Here is a 15,672-nt window from a genome sequence, read left to right as displayed (position 1 = left end):
TTAAAATATCCTTGGAGACTCCAGGCCTCCTGCTGCACAGTCTCCCACATTTGGTGTTTCTGGACAGTGAAACATTCCAGAGGGCTGTGGATGGAGGACTGCTCTGCTGCCTGGGGCTGGTAACCAGGCTGTATCTCCTCTCTTCTCTCCACAGCAACATTAAAGACATTAAGAAGCGGATGGAGGCAAAGAGAGTGGAGCGGGTCCAGGCCATGCTGAGGAATACCAGTGACAAGGCTGCTCAGGAGAGGTGGGGGAGTGGATGTTCCTGGGCTCTGCCCATGCAGGAGCTCCTGCTGACTTGGAAGATGAGAAAGTAGAATTTTGCATCCAGTTATTTGCCTTATGGCTCAGCCAACTCTGAGTGGTGTTTTGGTGTTTTGTTTGTCCTTTGTAGAAGTACAGCAGCTTCTCTCTGTGGTAGGACAGGGTGGGGATGTAACACACCTGTTGATCACTATAGAACTGATCAATCCTGACAAATGTGTTTTATGGAAGGAGAAGAGCTGGATTTTACAGGGTTTTATAATTTTCTTTAAAGGTTGAAGAAAGAAATTAACAATTCCCACATTCAGGAAGTGGTGCAGACAGTCAAACGGGTGAGTTCAGGGGGGTCAGGCTGCCCCAGCAGCTCTGGGTTCTGCAGGGGAGGGGGTGGCCAGGGGAACTCAGTGTCCAGGGCATTTGTAACCCACGACTCGGGAACAATGGGAAAGCCCGGTGGGAGGAAAGACACCTCAAGGACCCCAGCTGCTCTGCCCTTTGAAGACCCAGTGCCAGTCCATGTCTGTCTGTGAGTGTCAGCATTTGAGTCCATTTGTCCCCATGTATGTGTGTCTGAGTGGCCATGTGTCCAGCTGTGTCTGTGTCCACCTGTGTGTCTGTCCATGTGTAGCTGTGCCTGATTGTCTGTGTGTGAGTACAGGTATCCCTGTGTCTGTGTGTGTCCAGGCGTCTGTCCTTATGCAAGTGTGCGTATCCATGTATCTCTGTGTATCCCCCTGTATGTCTGCATCCCTGTCCCTGTGTCCCACATGCCCATGTGCACTCAACCTGCCAGGCTGTCATGGTGTCCCTAAATCCAGGCTGCTGCTCCTAGCCCACCCTGCTAGGCTGAGCCTGGGACATCCAAAGCCCTTGCTTATAAAACTGGAACTTGAGGGGGAATAATTTATTCTTTTTAAAGATGACAGAGAAGACTGGCAGGTTGCAGCAGAAACTGGAGGAGAAGCAGGCAGCAAATCTTCAGTCCATCAAGGAGAGAGAAAGCCAGGTAAGAATAATGTTTAGGGTCAGGGCTGTTCCTTGGCACAAGAAATCCAAACCCCAGAGAATCAGTCTTGATGGCTGCTCTCAGCCCATCCATTCCTAGGGGGTGAGAAAGTGGATGAGAGAACCCACACAGACCCCAGAAGGACCAACAGCTCATCCCAGAGCTCCTGCTCTCTCTGTTTGACTGCAGTGTGTGGGAATGACCTGATTCTCCATTTGCAGCTCCAGCAGCAAGTACGGGTAGAATATGAGGAGAAGTTGAGAGCTCTGAACATGGAGGTTCAGGAGATGGTGAAGAACTACACCAAAACCAGCTTTCCTGGAGAGCCACAGACTGGGAAGGAAGCAGGTCAGAGCATTCCTGAGGGAGAACAAGGCTCTACAGATCAACTGGAAGCAAATATCCCAGTGGCAGAGGTGTCCAGGCTTACACTGGCAATGACTGAGCCCTCGGGAGCTGCAATGGATGTGGAGATAGAAGAGAGCATATTCTGAGATGAGGCCCTTCCTTACTGTTCATTGCAAGAAGTTATATGGTGAAGTAACAACCAGCTTCACAAACTACTGCCATCCCTTTCCATTCTGGGGAGCTCCTGAAATCCTTCAGGAATGTACCACATTATTCCAGATATCTGGAAGCAGTCTGAAGAGCTCACCCTTCAGAGTACTGCACCTTCTGTGTTCCCCAGCCTGAGCTCTGAGGTATTTCAGCAGTGGGAAAGGGCCTGTGCCTGCAGACCAACTCCCTGTTGGCATCACAGCAGCAGCTACAGGAATATTTACTTTGCATTCAGAACAGTTCTTAGAGTCAGTTCCCTCATCATTCTTCACATGCATCTCTTCACATCAATCCAACTCCTCCTAACATCTTCCACACGGTTCAATGAAACAGCAATAAACAAACCTAAACACTGATACAAAGAGACACCACAGGAGGGGATAGGGGTGGGAAGTGGGCTCAGTCACAGCAAACCACACCATGCTGTGTGTCCTACAGGAGAACAGTTACATCTGAAGCTGCATTAATAAACAATTACAAATGCTGCTATAAAACAAACCAAACCCCAGGTCAAGCAGGTATGACACAGCATGTTCCAAGCCTAGTCTGAACACCCAACAAGAGTCCACTTCTCCCCTGTGGTGTCACCAGAGTACTGGAATTATGGATTGTACATTTCTGAGCTATTTATTTTCTAAAAAATTAAAACATAGCAGTTCTTAAACAACAGGGTCACTTGTTACTTAGCTGCAGTTAGTGTGTGTGTGTGTGTCCATCTCCATGTCTGTGTCCAGGTGTCTGTGTAGCTGTAACCATGTCCCTGTGTTCATGTGTGTGTCTACGTCTCTAGGTATGCACGTGTCCCTCTGCATGTGTCCATGTTTGTGTGTCTGGTGTCTGTCCATTTGTGTCTGTATGTCCACATGTGTGTGTGTGTGATCCATGTCTCAGTGTGGGACTGTGTGTGTGTCCACATGTCTGTCTGTGTCCATCTATCCAGCTGTGTCCCTTTGTATTTCTCTGTGCCTCAGTGTATGTTCATGTCTGTCATTGTATCCATGCATCTCTATGTCAGATGTCCATGTCTGTCTGTCCATCCATGTCTGCAAGCATGTGCGTGTGTCTGTGTCTCTGTAGCCAGGTATGTGTGTCAATCTTTGCGTCTGTCTTCTGTGTGTCTGTCCATGTCCCTCTGTCTCACACCTGTCTATTCATGTCAATGTCACAGTGTCTGGGCCTATGTGGCTGTGTCCATGTGTGTGTGTCCCTGTGTGCCCATGTGGGTGTGTATCTCTGTTGATGTCTGTCTGTGTGCATGTATCTGTGAGTCTGTGTGTCCGCATTCCTGTGTGGTTGTCTGTCCACCTCTCTGTGTCCCTGTGGTATTTGAGGCCCTTCCTCATCAGAGAACAAACATCTCAGCAAGGTCCAGCTGCAGCCAGGGAGCAGTTGGAGATTTTACCTTAAATCCAGAGAGGCGGCACTGGCAGTTCCAAAGCGGAGTACAGGAGCACTGTGCCCCGCATTCTACACCAGTATGTCACCAGCTTTGACCACTCAAACCCCTCCAGAGGAGCTTTTTAGAGGTTATTTAAAAGGAAAATTTGTCCCATCTCTTCCCAGAGGGAACCCAGACACCAGTGTCAGACCAGAACATGGGCACAGGGTGGCCTCTTTTCCACACACTGCCAAAGTTCCAGGGCTGTTTTCTTCCCCTCAAAGCCTCTCTGGAAATGAATCCTGCAGAATAAACCTGAGTCAGAGAGAGACGCGTGGAAAGCCAGGACACAACAGCAGGGCCAGAATTTGCAGGAGTTTTCCTTCCTCCTGGGCCACACCCTAAAGATTCTGTTGCACAGGGACAGTGGCAGGCAGGACATGCTCTGTCCCTTCACACAGCACGTGACAGAATAAACACTCCAAGTCAGGCTGGCCAGGTTCAATCTCACAGGCTGCTCCTACCAACAGCACCAGCACAAGCTGTGACACTGGACAGCACCACTACAGTCTCCTTCCCTCCATCCTGCCACAATTCCCAAACAACTTCACTTTCCAGCCTGGAGACCTCTAATTCCTGCCTAGCTTCAACTGCTCCCCCAGGAGCCATCTGAGAGCCAGCAGAACCCATTGCTCTGCTCTCCTCAAGCTGAGCTCCTCTGTCCCTTCCCCATGTAGAGCATCAGTGCCCCCACAGCTCTGAACAGCACAAACCCAGAGGCCAAAGCAAGGCCTGACACGGCACTGAAGCAAAATGCTCTGCAGGGGGCTCCTTGAGGCATGGGCATTTCAAAATTGACCAGAGCTCAGCTGGACTAATGCACAGGGAACTTCAGCATGTAGAATTCGTAGCACTAATGACCACTGATGTTTGAAACCTGAGCAAGGAAACCCACCATAACAACTTGTGCCCTTACAACCCCCTCACAGTTTCTGCACTGCAACCCTTCTGTTATGGAACCCAACACTAGCACAGGGGTTAATGCCAAATTTCATGAAAAACAGCTGTAATCTTTCACACAGATTTCACCTCAGTGCTAAAAAACACCTTCTAAATGTACTTTTCAGCATGCACACAGAAGCATCACTAAAAGCAAAGCCAGGGCTCTCATGAAGCACAGACCATACTCTGCATCACCCCCTTTCTCCCCAGGGTGCCTCTGAGCCCGTGTGCCGCGGTGCCTCCAACACCTCCCTGTCTGTCTGCACAAAATGGGGGAAAGTTCTGCAAGATGGGAAATGGACAAACAAATAAATAATAAAGCATAATAAATAAAGGCACTAAACCAAATGTTACTGCAAGGGTTCCCAAGCACATCTTGAACCCAACCATCCCTCCAGCAGCACAATTCAGTCACACAATGGTTTGGTTACTCACAGACTCCAGAGGGGAGAGGCCATCTGATTTTCCAGCACTATTTCTTCCCACGGGATTGAGATATCCTTGAGGATTCCTTCCTGTGCAGCCCTGCCTGTGTTTTCACTTACCTGCCAAGCACAGGGCAATGTGGTATTTTGCTCAGACAGGCCTCTCATCAGGCCTGTCATTACACACAGAACTCCAGTTCAATGGCAATTGAGACAATAACATCTAGTCAGACACTGAACAGCAGCAGATTCAGGTACAATCTCTGATCCTTTCCAAATTTTCATCTTTTAAATGGCATATTTTAGATCTCATCCTGCACCCAAAATGTTTAAGTAAGGCCAACCTTTGTACTAGATAATTAAAAATTAGATAATGGGGATGTCTAAAGCAGAGGAGGACTCCAACCCCAGCAAGGGACACAAACAGGAGACACTGTACCTAAATGACCCCAGTCCTTTTTACCTCCATAGCAAAGGTACTGCTGATGTGCCTAAGGCACTCAGAGAAGGAGCTGCTGCACAGTATCTATTCCATTTTAGAGATACCCTCACTGCCCCACATGTATCTCACATGTCAAGATTCCCCAAGATTATCTAGATTATTACTTGTTATCCCATTTATAACCTGGTCAGGGCATAGCCAGCAGCTCTCCCCAGTCTGCAGGGGAAGGGTAGCACTTGTCTCAAACAAAACTGAACAATGTCAAATTCAGGAACCTCATTTGAACCAGGGTCCTTCTGTTGCCACTGGTTAAAAAACGGGCCCCTACACAAAGATTTGTTTGGTTCTGAAAGAAATGGGATAATAAGCTGCTGCATCCAACATCAGAGGCCTGTTGGAGGGAGACAGGCACCATTGTAGATAAACCAGTGCAATTGGGATGTGACAGCACTGACAGACTCCCTGTTTGATACAGCAAGTTGTTCATATAAATACCATGTGCCATCTTCAAAGGCCTCCTGGATGCTGATTGCCAGAGCTATGCCAGCAAGGAAAAAGGCTCTATACCAGCAAAGCTGACAGGAAGGAAAATAAAAGGGAAGGATTCAGGGGAAACATGACATAGAACAGCAGCAAACCCTGAGACACGAGTGCACCCTTGTACAAAAGGAAAGATACTCAGAGAAAACAGCATCTCTGAGCATAATTACCCACTGAGTAGGCTCTGAGCTCATTGGAGAAGAGGCTACACCTTGTTGTACAATCAGATGTCACCAAGCATACATGAAATCCCGACCTGAACACTACTGCAATACAAATTCCAAACCTGCTCTGCATCCTCATTCTCCTGCCTGGCTGCCTGGTTCCTGGGGAAGGAGCTGTCAGCTCTGGAGACGGAGCTTCAATCTCTCAGCTAATCTAGATTTATCTTAGGATTTATGTTTGATTCCACATTCATCTAAGTAATGGAGCAGTTAATTGGTGCTGGGCCGTGCATGAACTGCAAAGAGAGAAACATAATAAGCAGGAATTTAATTCTACACTGCACAGGAAGATGGATCCTTTCTGCATTCCTCAGAAATATGGTAATGAGATTTTAAAATTTTATAAGATACTTGAAGGCAATTTTTCCAGGACCTTCCCTCACTGTGTTTAGTTAGATTTGGGCTAAAGTATAAAATGGTGTTAAATACTAAACCTGTCATCCCTGTCTCCCAGAAGCCTTTGTTTCAGGACTCAGGATCCAGGCTCCTGCCCCAGTCTCCTCTTGTTTTAGAAGCCATATAGCCACAGAACAGGGAAAGTTAGAGCAGACTCCAAGGTTCACACTCGGATCTCTGAACTACAGACACATTTTTAAGCATCTCAACACTTTAACAGGTTTATGAATAAATCAAGAACTACTTTAATTTAAAACACAAGTGCAAAGGATTCACAACTAAAGATGAGCAGGACTGTTTGTTTCAAATTATAAATCTTTTCCAAGCCCTGCTTTTTTTGCATTAAAAAAAGCAATATATCTGGAATACAGAAACATTTTACATCAAAAATTTTCCAGTGCAGCTAAGGAGGAGCTTAATGAATTAATTTCAACCAACTCCATCGGCCCAAACTTAGACATCCAGTTTACAGAAACCCCCTATGACCTCTCTCTACCTGCCATGGGTGAGAGAGAGAGTGATTTTGTCCTTCAGCAGATGTCTGAACCAAGGGGATGAACCACCTCTGGAGTTGCTCCCCCAGGGTTGTTCCTCTCCCCATGGGCTACAGAGCCAACCTACACATTCTGCAGACTGGGTGCCCACCCTCTGATGGCTGGCAGCAGTACAGATGAATTCCATCCCAAATTACTTCAAGTAATCAACCATGGCTTCAATTTTGAAGCAGGACCTGTAGCTGGAGCAAATAGCAGAGGACAGAGGTTATGAACATCTTCTGAAGAAAACGCAGTTCTGAGGTCAGTTTCTGAGACAGCAGGACTGTCCTGAGAATAACTAAAAGTCCAAAATCTTGGTATCTGGAGTTTCAAAACAAGATCCCAGCTCCACATCTACAAATATATTCTTGAGACCTCACAACAACACACACCATCACTGTACAATGTTAATCCCAAGCTAGAGTCCAATTACCTTGAGGATCTCAGAGAGTGCAGCATACAAAATACCTAAAACTACGTCAAAATAACTGAAAGAGCTGTTTAGACAACCAGAAAACTTCCAGATTAAAGGGCTGACGGGGAAGGGCAGACCAATAGCCAGACAGCAGCACACAAACACAAAAATCAATCCTGGGATGTGCAGGATAGCTCAAATATTTCCATTTGGTCTCCTACAGCATCCCCAAAATGCTACCCAATAACTGCCCCAGGGCAGCACTTCTCAGCCTCTCCAGAGAGAAAGGACTGGAAAGCAAGCCACAGGAGCATGCTGTTCACATTCCAACCAGCACACAAGGTGTTGCAAATGGTGAATTTTTAACCATAAGATCCTGGTGGTAAGAGCACCTGGTCTTCATAGAGTCCACTTTGAGGACCATATCCAAGGGCTTCCCCCTCCAAAAGTTTAAAATCATGAAATGGATTCAAGATTGACCACTAAACCATACACATTCTGCAGCAAAAGAGAAGCATGTTGATGCAAGAGAGCCACTTAGAAACAAATATATACATATCACATCTGCTCCCTAAGGAAGTGTGTGCAGGTTTCTAGGTCCATATTTAACCAAGGGAAATTAAAATAATCTGTGAAAAGGTCTCAGAGGAAAAAAAAAAAGGTCTTTGTGCATTGACAGTTTAAAGGGGTCTGTGCCCCAAAGTGAGTCAGCTCATGGCTCCAGTGCACAATGAAGGAAACAAAGATCACATTTCTAAGTGGGAAATATCGTTCCAGCTCAGTAGTCAGCAGCCTGGGTGTGCAGAAACCCACAGACATTCAGAAACACAACTTCAGACTCCGCTTTCGAACACCATCCTTCAGCAGCAGTGATCCGCAAGCCATGGAATACCCGCTTTATCCTTGAGACAGACTTGGTCTCACTCAGATCCAGTCTGTATTGATTGTCTTCAGCAAAGGAGAAGCCACAGGAGGCTGAGGATGCATGGACAGGATTCACATTTGTCCTCCAAAACAATCACTGGCAAGTTCCAAGCACCATTCACAGGTTGAGACTGCCTGGGCTCTTAATTTTTTCTATATATTTCTTTTATAAACATTCCTTTTCCCTAGAGTTTCCCCTCATATAAAGTCAGCAGGTGGAGGTGCGCTTCCTGTACTGTTGGATAAGGGGCACCAAGCACTCTGGAAGTCCTGTCTGGAGCAAAAAGGGGTGATCCAGAAGTTCTTGTGCTGTTGCTCTTTCCAATGGATCCCGTGTCAACATCCTCTCCAAGAAGTCTCTCAGAACTGGGGAGGTCTGTGAAAAAGCAACCAACCAAGTCAACCCTGCAAAAGGACCAGGCACAGCTCATGCAACACCAGGCTGCCAAGGTGTGTGTGGTTGAAAGGATCCTGCACATACCCAGTCTGTATCCGTTTTTCCAGCAATGTGACACGGGTCACATGCTTTTTATGCTATGGACATAACTTTCTGTCACTGCTAGGCACAACAGTTAGGCTGTTTTCTTTTGAATAGGATACAGTCAATTAAACTAAGACTACCTGCCACATCCTTCCATTTGAATTACTTCTGCTTCCCATTTTGTTACTTAAACTTTCCTGGATTTCAGCTCAAAAACTCTGCAGGACTCCTGCTACCTGGGCACAGCACTTGAGTGGGAAGGGGGCATCAATCCATTCTTTTACTGGTCATAGATTATGGAAAGGTAGTTAAATAGAGCTCTCTGTCACCCTGATTTTTTAAGATTTTCTAAGCCTTCTAGTGTTGACATTTTTGTAGCAAACTTTCTCACACACTTTCTGTAGATAGTTCATTGTTTTGCATTCCTTTATAGAAGAGGAGAAAGTTCATAGACAGTTAGTTTGTCCAGTGTCATTGGAGAGGTGGCACTGTCACCCTCCAATCCACTGTCACTTTTGGAAAACTATAAATGTTAGAGTCAGAAAATAAACTTCGCTTTTATCTTCACCTTGAGCACAGCGGCGTGTGCTTGTGTTCTTTCGTGTCCTATAGCGACACTTCTCCCCTAGGTTCTGAGATCCTGAAAAACCCTCATGCTAATGGTACAAGAAGATGAAGAAGCTGCAGCACCAGTACCAAAAAGCTGAATGACCTCACAGGTTTGTCCTTTGGAAGAGGTGTAAAAGCCTGGTAGTAGGCAGCCCCAGGCATCACTTCATGACCCTGCACATCTCTGACTGGTTTTAATCCTCTGCATCATTAAAATGGAATTAAAAAATTATCTTGGCATATATTTATTTATTGTAATACTGATAATTACATCCAATTTAGACTGGGGGCATTTTCCCAGCTCTGGTTCCTTTAGTAGATCCTGAAATACTGTTTACACTGAGATATTGCTCATCTCAGGAGTGCTTTGGATGACTTCACTTGACATTGCTGGAGAAGGCACCACACAGCTCAGGACGATACCAGGATCCAGCCTGTATCCCTGTCTATAAATCTGCCCATGCTTTAGCAATGCAGCAGGGATTATCCTAGGTCACATCCCTTTAACCTGCTGCCCCCAGAACTGCAGTCACCGACCACAGTGAGCCATGAATGGGCACCAGAATGGAAGGCTGGATCCACAGCTGGAGCTGCACTCCAGCAGGACACTGGGGAGGATGCCCACCAGCCTGTAAATTGGTCTGCTGGAAGCCAGTCTGCTTCCCAGTACAAAGTGGAGCAGAGCAAAACCGTAACCAGCTCTGGCTGTCACAGCCTGTGGCATGCCCATGTCATCAAGCAAGGTGTGACCCAGACCAGGATGGCTTTACACAGCCAAGGAGAGCAAGCACCAGGTCCAGAATGTGACCGTGAAATTTTCATTAGTGTTGCTAAGGCAAAAAGGAAAGAACAGCTGTTGATGTTGGAATGTGTGCTGTTAGTTCAGCAGTCTACTCTCTTAAATAATTCAGTTTTAGCAGCTGCAGATGCTCTGATTAATTGGAAAGGCTGGGTAGCTCAGGATGCTGCAGAAGCTGTTTGATCTCAGAGGCTGGGCATGGAATGAAAGGAAGACTTCTTTAAGCGGGCACGGAAAGGTGATCACTATTTCTTATATCACTGCTACTTTTTCCTAAGAAACCATGGAGCCAAGTTCATCTTCGGAGCTGCTGCAGTGTCTCCATGAGTTTGCATCTGTCCTGAGCTCACCTGCTCTGACCATAATGCATCCTTTGTAGTCCTGAAGGCCACGGAAGCTGAAAACTCTCATGAGCAGGGATCCTCCTGCTCCCTTCCCTGGAAGATAAGCTACTCAATCAACATCAGTAAGCTGGGAACTGCTGGGTCCACCTGAAGCAGCTCTGACCTGCACTCTCCATTTATGCCCAGGTGCCTTCACACTGCCAGGGCTGTTTCCTAAAGCAGCCACCAGCTGTCAGCAGCAGCTTGCAGCCACTAAGACCCCGAGGCCAAAGCTGTTCCCCAAGAAACATGTCCTAGCAAGACCATTTCCACAGCCAGCTGTACTGGGAACAGCTGATATGGATATTTGCCCATGATAACCATCAGGCTTACAAGTGTTTGGCAGCATGCTCACCCTGTGGAAGTTTTTCAGTTTGGGAGGAGGGCTGTCACGGAGTCTCTTCATTGCCTGGACTGGAGAATCACTGAAGTAGGGGGGTTCTCCATCTATCATCTCTATGACCATGATCCCCAGGGACCAGATATCCACCTGTGGGAGACAATGTCATATCAATACACACACTCCAGAGGAGCAGGTCTTTGTTTTGTTGCTTTCACAAAGACCACAACACCCCTCCCATGACAAATGGTACTGAGAGCCCCCAACACTTATGTCCTTAGTGCTTTTGGGCTCCTTACAGAAGTTTAACAAAGTCAATTTTGCACTCAGAACTGAGCCATGCTGGTGTTGCAACATGTAAAGGTGTGCAAGTAACTGCTTGAACCTGCCTGGTTGGTAAACAAAACTAATCAGTCTGCTGCCACCTGCCCAGAACTCCAGAGTTCCCATGTCTGTTTCCCCTGAGGTGAGCCTCTCAGAGCTCACATCTCCCCCCCTCCACCACCTTTATGGAATTGATTTACTGATCCCTATAATGTCACAGGCTGCTCCTTGCTCGCATTGGTCCACAGCAGACACAAGTCTAGGCCAAGCTTTAGGTGTAAAAATAGAAGAAGTTGGTGCCTTGTTCCTAGAAGCAGAACAATCTGGTTTTCTACTGATTTAGGAAATATTGATGTTATCACCATCAAAGCTGTAGTCATAGTTGGGTTTATCTTCTAAATAGAATCTAGAGACTTCCTAGAAAAGCCAATAGTTATCTTCCTGTGACACTTCAGACTATTACTTGCTCTCCTGCTATTAGGGAGGTGGTCCCTTACCTCCGTGGTGTATGGTATCCTTGCAATGACTTCTGGAGCCATCCAATAAGGAGTACCCACCAGGGATTTTCTTTTAGGTACATCTTTACTGATCTGAGCACAGAAGCCAAAATCAGAGAGTTTTACCTGTACAAAGAGAAAAGCACCCAACCTTAAAAATAAGCCTTAAACAACACAGAGGGAAATGCCCCAGACAAAGATGACAAAGAGAGTAAAAGGGGAAAACAAGGGATGGGGAACAGAAAGGAATTAAGAGACAGAAGCTGCTGCAGCAGCAGAAGACAGGAAACAATTTGTCTGAGGAAACACACCCTGCCATCCAACGTCAGAAGAATGGAGTCACTCTTGATGTCTCGGTGAATGACCCCCTGAGAGTGGAGATAGGACAGAGCCTGCAGCACCGACTCACACACTGTGGCAATCTGCTCCTCGTTCAGCCTGCAATCATAGACAGGGCACTTAAAATGTGCAGAGCACAGTGCTCCTTCACAGGGACACAGGGGTTTAAACATAGACACTTTGGTTCCCTCTGACAATCACCATCTCACTTCCACCATTCTTCCATGTCTGTTACTGAGGAAAACATTTTTTACTTAATGGTTGACAATTTTCAAGTTTTCATAGGTTTAATACCAAGAAATTGCACTTGGAGTTCTGTACCTAAATTCATTCTGCAAGATGCTGTTTCAAGCAGTTCTGACAGGCAGCAGTGCTGCTTGATGCCAAGGTGCTGCAGTAACTGGTGAGACAGCTTTTTTTAAGCAAACACAGTAAAGACATTATTCACAAGGCTTATTGTGCAACTGTATCCACAAAACATCCAAATGCATAATTTGACAGCGAATACAGGGATCCTTTAGGATCCTTTAGGTGTTTGCAGACACTTGGGGTACACTCACACCTAACTAAAGATAGCACAGGCTAGAAGCAGGGAAGGCACTACTGATTTCTACCACTGTTAGCACATGGAATATGAGCCCCAAGAAGCTCCCCTTTAGAAGCTACTGCTGTTTAGAATAACAATACAGAAACCTTCACAATCAAGTGAAAATGGTAGAAATGAAAGTTCTCTCCTGTACTTGGGGACAGTGACAGCTCTGCATGTTTACACTGACTAATGCTAGAAGTAAATTATTGTAAAGAATAGCTGAAGTACCAATTTGAGTACTGTGGATTCTCAGCCTGTCTCTAGCAGTTGTTCTGAACAACCCCTGGTTGAGGACAGAAATGAAACCTCCTCAAATTTGGATCTGTAAGTGAGCCTAAGGAGAAGAGAGCACTCAGAAGGCAAAACTGTGCAGTGAACAGTACCTTCTAAACCCGTAACAATTCCTATACCATCAGCTGAGAAATCTACACTTGTGCTGCTTGTTTGGCATCCTACACCTTATTCTTCCTAACCAGAACAGCTACAAGGCTGTAGCTGCACTGTGCCACACTGATGGCAACCAAATCTGAGAGATGTCAGGGGGCTACTTCTGCCTTTAAGATTTAATCTGAAAAGGGAGAGGGACAAAGGCTACCTGTGGCACTTCCCAGCACAGAACCCAATGCCTTTAGGAACAGTGCTTTTCCCTTCACAGTGCCTGAGCTAACCCACCTGAAAGCCCTGGGGTTCCCAAAGATCACAAGAAGTGCACTGTCATGTATGGAATTTGGTTTCAGTCAAGTGACTGCATAGTGTAAAACAGATTACTGGAGGATTACCTCACTCCTGGAGATGTAAATCACTTATTCCCCTCAGCAAAAGTTTAATGACTGCCATGATGGCATTTTCCTTCCTGGGAAAAACCGATAAAGGTTTGCAGCTTACTTCTGATAAATGTTATGGTTATAACAGATCCTTCTTCCATCATGAGGTAAAAAAAAAAGCATTCACCAACAAGTTTAAAGGAAGCTTCTTTAAACAAATCTAGGCTGAGGTCTCACTGGTGCATATAAATACACAGACTCTTCATAAACCTCTTCATCGCTTTTTATCTGCAATTCAGTACTAGCCAAGAGCTACAAGAGTTTCATTGTCCCTGTAAGCTGTAACTGAGCACTCCTCAGAATTAAATGTTGGCTTGCAGACCCTGAGATGCCTCTGAACTCAATTCTGGAAGGGCTTGCCCAGGTAAGTGTCTCCAGGGCACTCCTTCCAAGTGGGGTTGTGGAGGCTACAGAGGACAATGTGGCTCTGGATGCCTCTCAAAATTGTACTTCCAAAACTCAGAACCCAACAGAGCAAGATACATGCCTTAAATCCACCAAGCAGAGTAAGATACATGCCTTAACCCCACCACAGGACCTAGGCCAAGCACATATGTGAACTAAAGGTATACTATGGTTTTTTAAAAACTGAATACAAGTAGTGCTATCAATACTGCCTAACTGTATTCCAGTTAAGATCCTGAATCTTCCAAAAAGAAACTCTCATCCTACAGACCTTCTTGGTCAGTCTTTCCACTGGCATTCCCTGTCCCAACTTCCAGCCTTGCAGGACTGCTCTGAAGCAGGAGGAGGGTGCTCCAGAGTCATGGGTAAGACACAATCACCATAACTGCATCAGCAGAACACCTTCTGAGAGGGACCAGAGGCCATCTGAGAACAACTTATTTGCCCTACAGAAATGCTTTGGGTACTATTGAATATGAAGCAGTGTAGATAAGGAAACAAATTTAGGAGAGTGTCCAGTAGTTGCTATCTTTAGGCAATGAAATTTGGGAAGGAGTCCAGATCTCAAGGCTCTGCTGCACTTCTCCAGAGGAGTTAGTGAGGTTGAATTTGTGGCTAAGGTTGCACCACTGAAAACTATTTCTTTAATACTTATTCAATGAAGTCCCTGGCCAGGATTCAACAGATATAGTAAACACTTTATATAAGTACTGTGTTTTACAGGGAAGGTCATCATGGAGATGACTAGTGGGTATCTAAAGGCCTCAGTACCTTAAAATAGTCCCTTCTACATCAGAAGTATTACCACATATTCAAAATTGATAACAGTTATACACTGTAGTAGTTTCAGGGCACTGCAAACACAAGATCTCTGAGGGAACCAATTTGTCCCAGAAATCTCCACTCTGCTGTCCTTGCTCTCCCATATCGATGTCTGGGATTTTGCTTTATACCTGATCTGAGACACGATGTCTGTGAGGGCTCCTCCCTGCAGGAACTCCATCAGCACCCAGAGCTCTTCTCCCACAAGGTAGCTCTTGTACATCTCCACGACGTTGACATGTTGATAGTCCCTCATTATCACCACCTGTAAAACCACAGTGGACAAGTGACCACCACAAAATCACTCACCACACTTCATCTTATCCAACCAAGTGAGCACACACAGTCCTGCAACTACAGCGCAGAGCCTCCATCCCCCAGCAACAGCTGTTCTTGGTACGAGCATAACACTACTAAAAAGGAAGATGATCCTGCTCTTCCCTTCCTTTTGCCATACTGATGGCTCCAATGAGGACAGCAGAATCCCGCTGTCTCCAGCACTCTCACCTCATTGAAGAGGAGCTCCCGGCGCTGCTGCTTCCTCAGGTCCATCATTTTCACAGCCACCTGGCGCCCCGAATGCTTCTCCCGAGCGATGCACACGATTCCTGTGGAGCCTTCCCCAATCTTGATGTAATTTTCCAGCAGTGTCCTGGGATCTCCCTGGTCCACAACCATCCTGAGGGCAGCTTTGAACTGCTCATGAGTCACAACCACAGGGTCCTCACTGGCTGGCTGCCCCTTCCCAGCAGAGTCCTGGGGCAGGTGGAGGTTGCTGGAACTGGTCTGGGTCTGCCTGTTCCTGGGGGACCCTGCTGGGGAGGGCCGGCCTGGTGGCACTGCCACAGCCTTCTCTGCTGTTGGGGACTTCTGGGGGGTCCCAGCTTCGGAGATCATTCTGGGGAACTCGGAGGCAGGTTGGTCCGGGGGGAGAGACTGGGCTTTGGCTGCAGGGCTGTGGGGGGAACCCCACTGCTGGGGCTTGAAGAAAGCATTAGGCTTCAAGAAGAACAAAGAGGAAAAACAAAGTGATGGTTGGATTAACAATCAGAGAGGTGAGAAATCAGTTCTGTGTCATCCCACTCTGCCCTAGCACACCTTGGAGCAGACTGGAGTCAAGAGCTTCAGGTTCTTGTCTCCAGGTCTG

General features: G+C 46.5%; 2 protein-coding genes across 5 annotated transcripts in view; one reads left to right on the top strand and one right to left on the bottom strand.

Moving 5' to 3' along the window:
• Nucleotides 1–2,498, top strand: part of PLCB2 (phospholipase C beta 2) — a 34,285-nt gene extending 31,787 nt beyond the window's left edge. Inside the window, exons 29-32 of the mRNA XM_066551773.1 lie at nucleotides 155–250; nucleotides 542–599; nucleotides 1,187–1,273; nucleotides 1,495–2,498. Of these exons, the coding sequence (XP_066407870.1) occupies nucleotides 155–250; nucleotides 542–599; nucleotides 1,187–1,273; nucleotides 1,495–1,767 (514 nt within the window). The 3' untranslated portion in view covers nucleotides 1,768–2,498. The remainder of the gene's footprint in view (nucleotides 1–154; nucleotides 251–541; nucleotides 600–1,186; nucleotides 1,274–1,494) is intronic.
• A 3,961-nt stretch (nucleotides 2,499–6,459) lies between these two features.
• PAK6 (p21 (RAC1) activated kinase 6) overlaps nucleotides 6,460–15,672 on the bottom strand; it is a 38,717-nt gene continuing 29,504 nt past the window's right edge. For all 4 annotated transcript variants that reach the window (XM_066552150.1, XM_066552151.1, XM_066552153.1 and 1 more), the window contains 6 exons: nucleotides 15,033–15,524; nucleotides 14,657–14,790; nucleotides 11,858–11,984; nucleotides 11,547–11,672; nucleotides 10,741–10,875; nucleotides 6,460–8,489 (listed from right to left, as the gene is read on the bottom strand). In XM_066552150.1, coding sequence (XP_066408247.1) covers nucleotides 8,322–8,489; nucleotides 10,741–10,875; nucleotides 11,547–11,672; nucleotides 11,858–11,984; nucleotides 14,657–14,790; nucleotides 15,033–15,524 — 1,182 coding nt within the window. In that variant the 3' untranslated portion in view covers nucleotides 6,460–8,321. The remainder of the gene's footprint in view (nucleotides 8,490–10,740; nucleotides 10,876–11,546; nucleotides 11,673–11,857; nucleotides 11,985–14,656; nucleotides 14,791–15,032; nucleotides 15,525–15,672) is intronic.

The sequence above is a fragment of the Molothrus aeneus genome, chromosome 6 (genome assembly GCF_037042795.1).
Source record: "Molothrus aeneus isolate 106 chromosome 6, BPBGC_Maene_1.0, whole genome shotgun sequence".
In the NCBI taxonomy this organism is placed as follows: Eukaryota; Metazoa; Chordata; class Aves; order Passeriformes; family Icteridae; genus Molothrus; species Molothrus aeneus.
The sequence above is the reverse complement of the archived record's forward strand: the minus strand, read 5'-3'. Positions and strand labels throughout refer to the sequence as shown.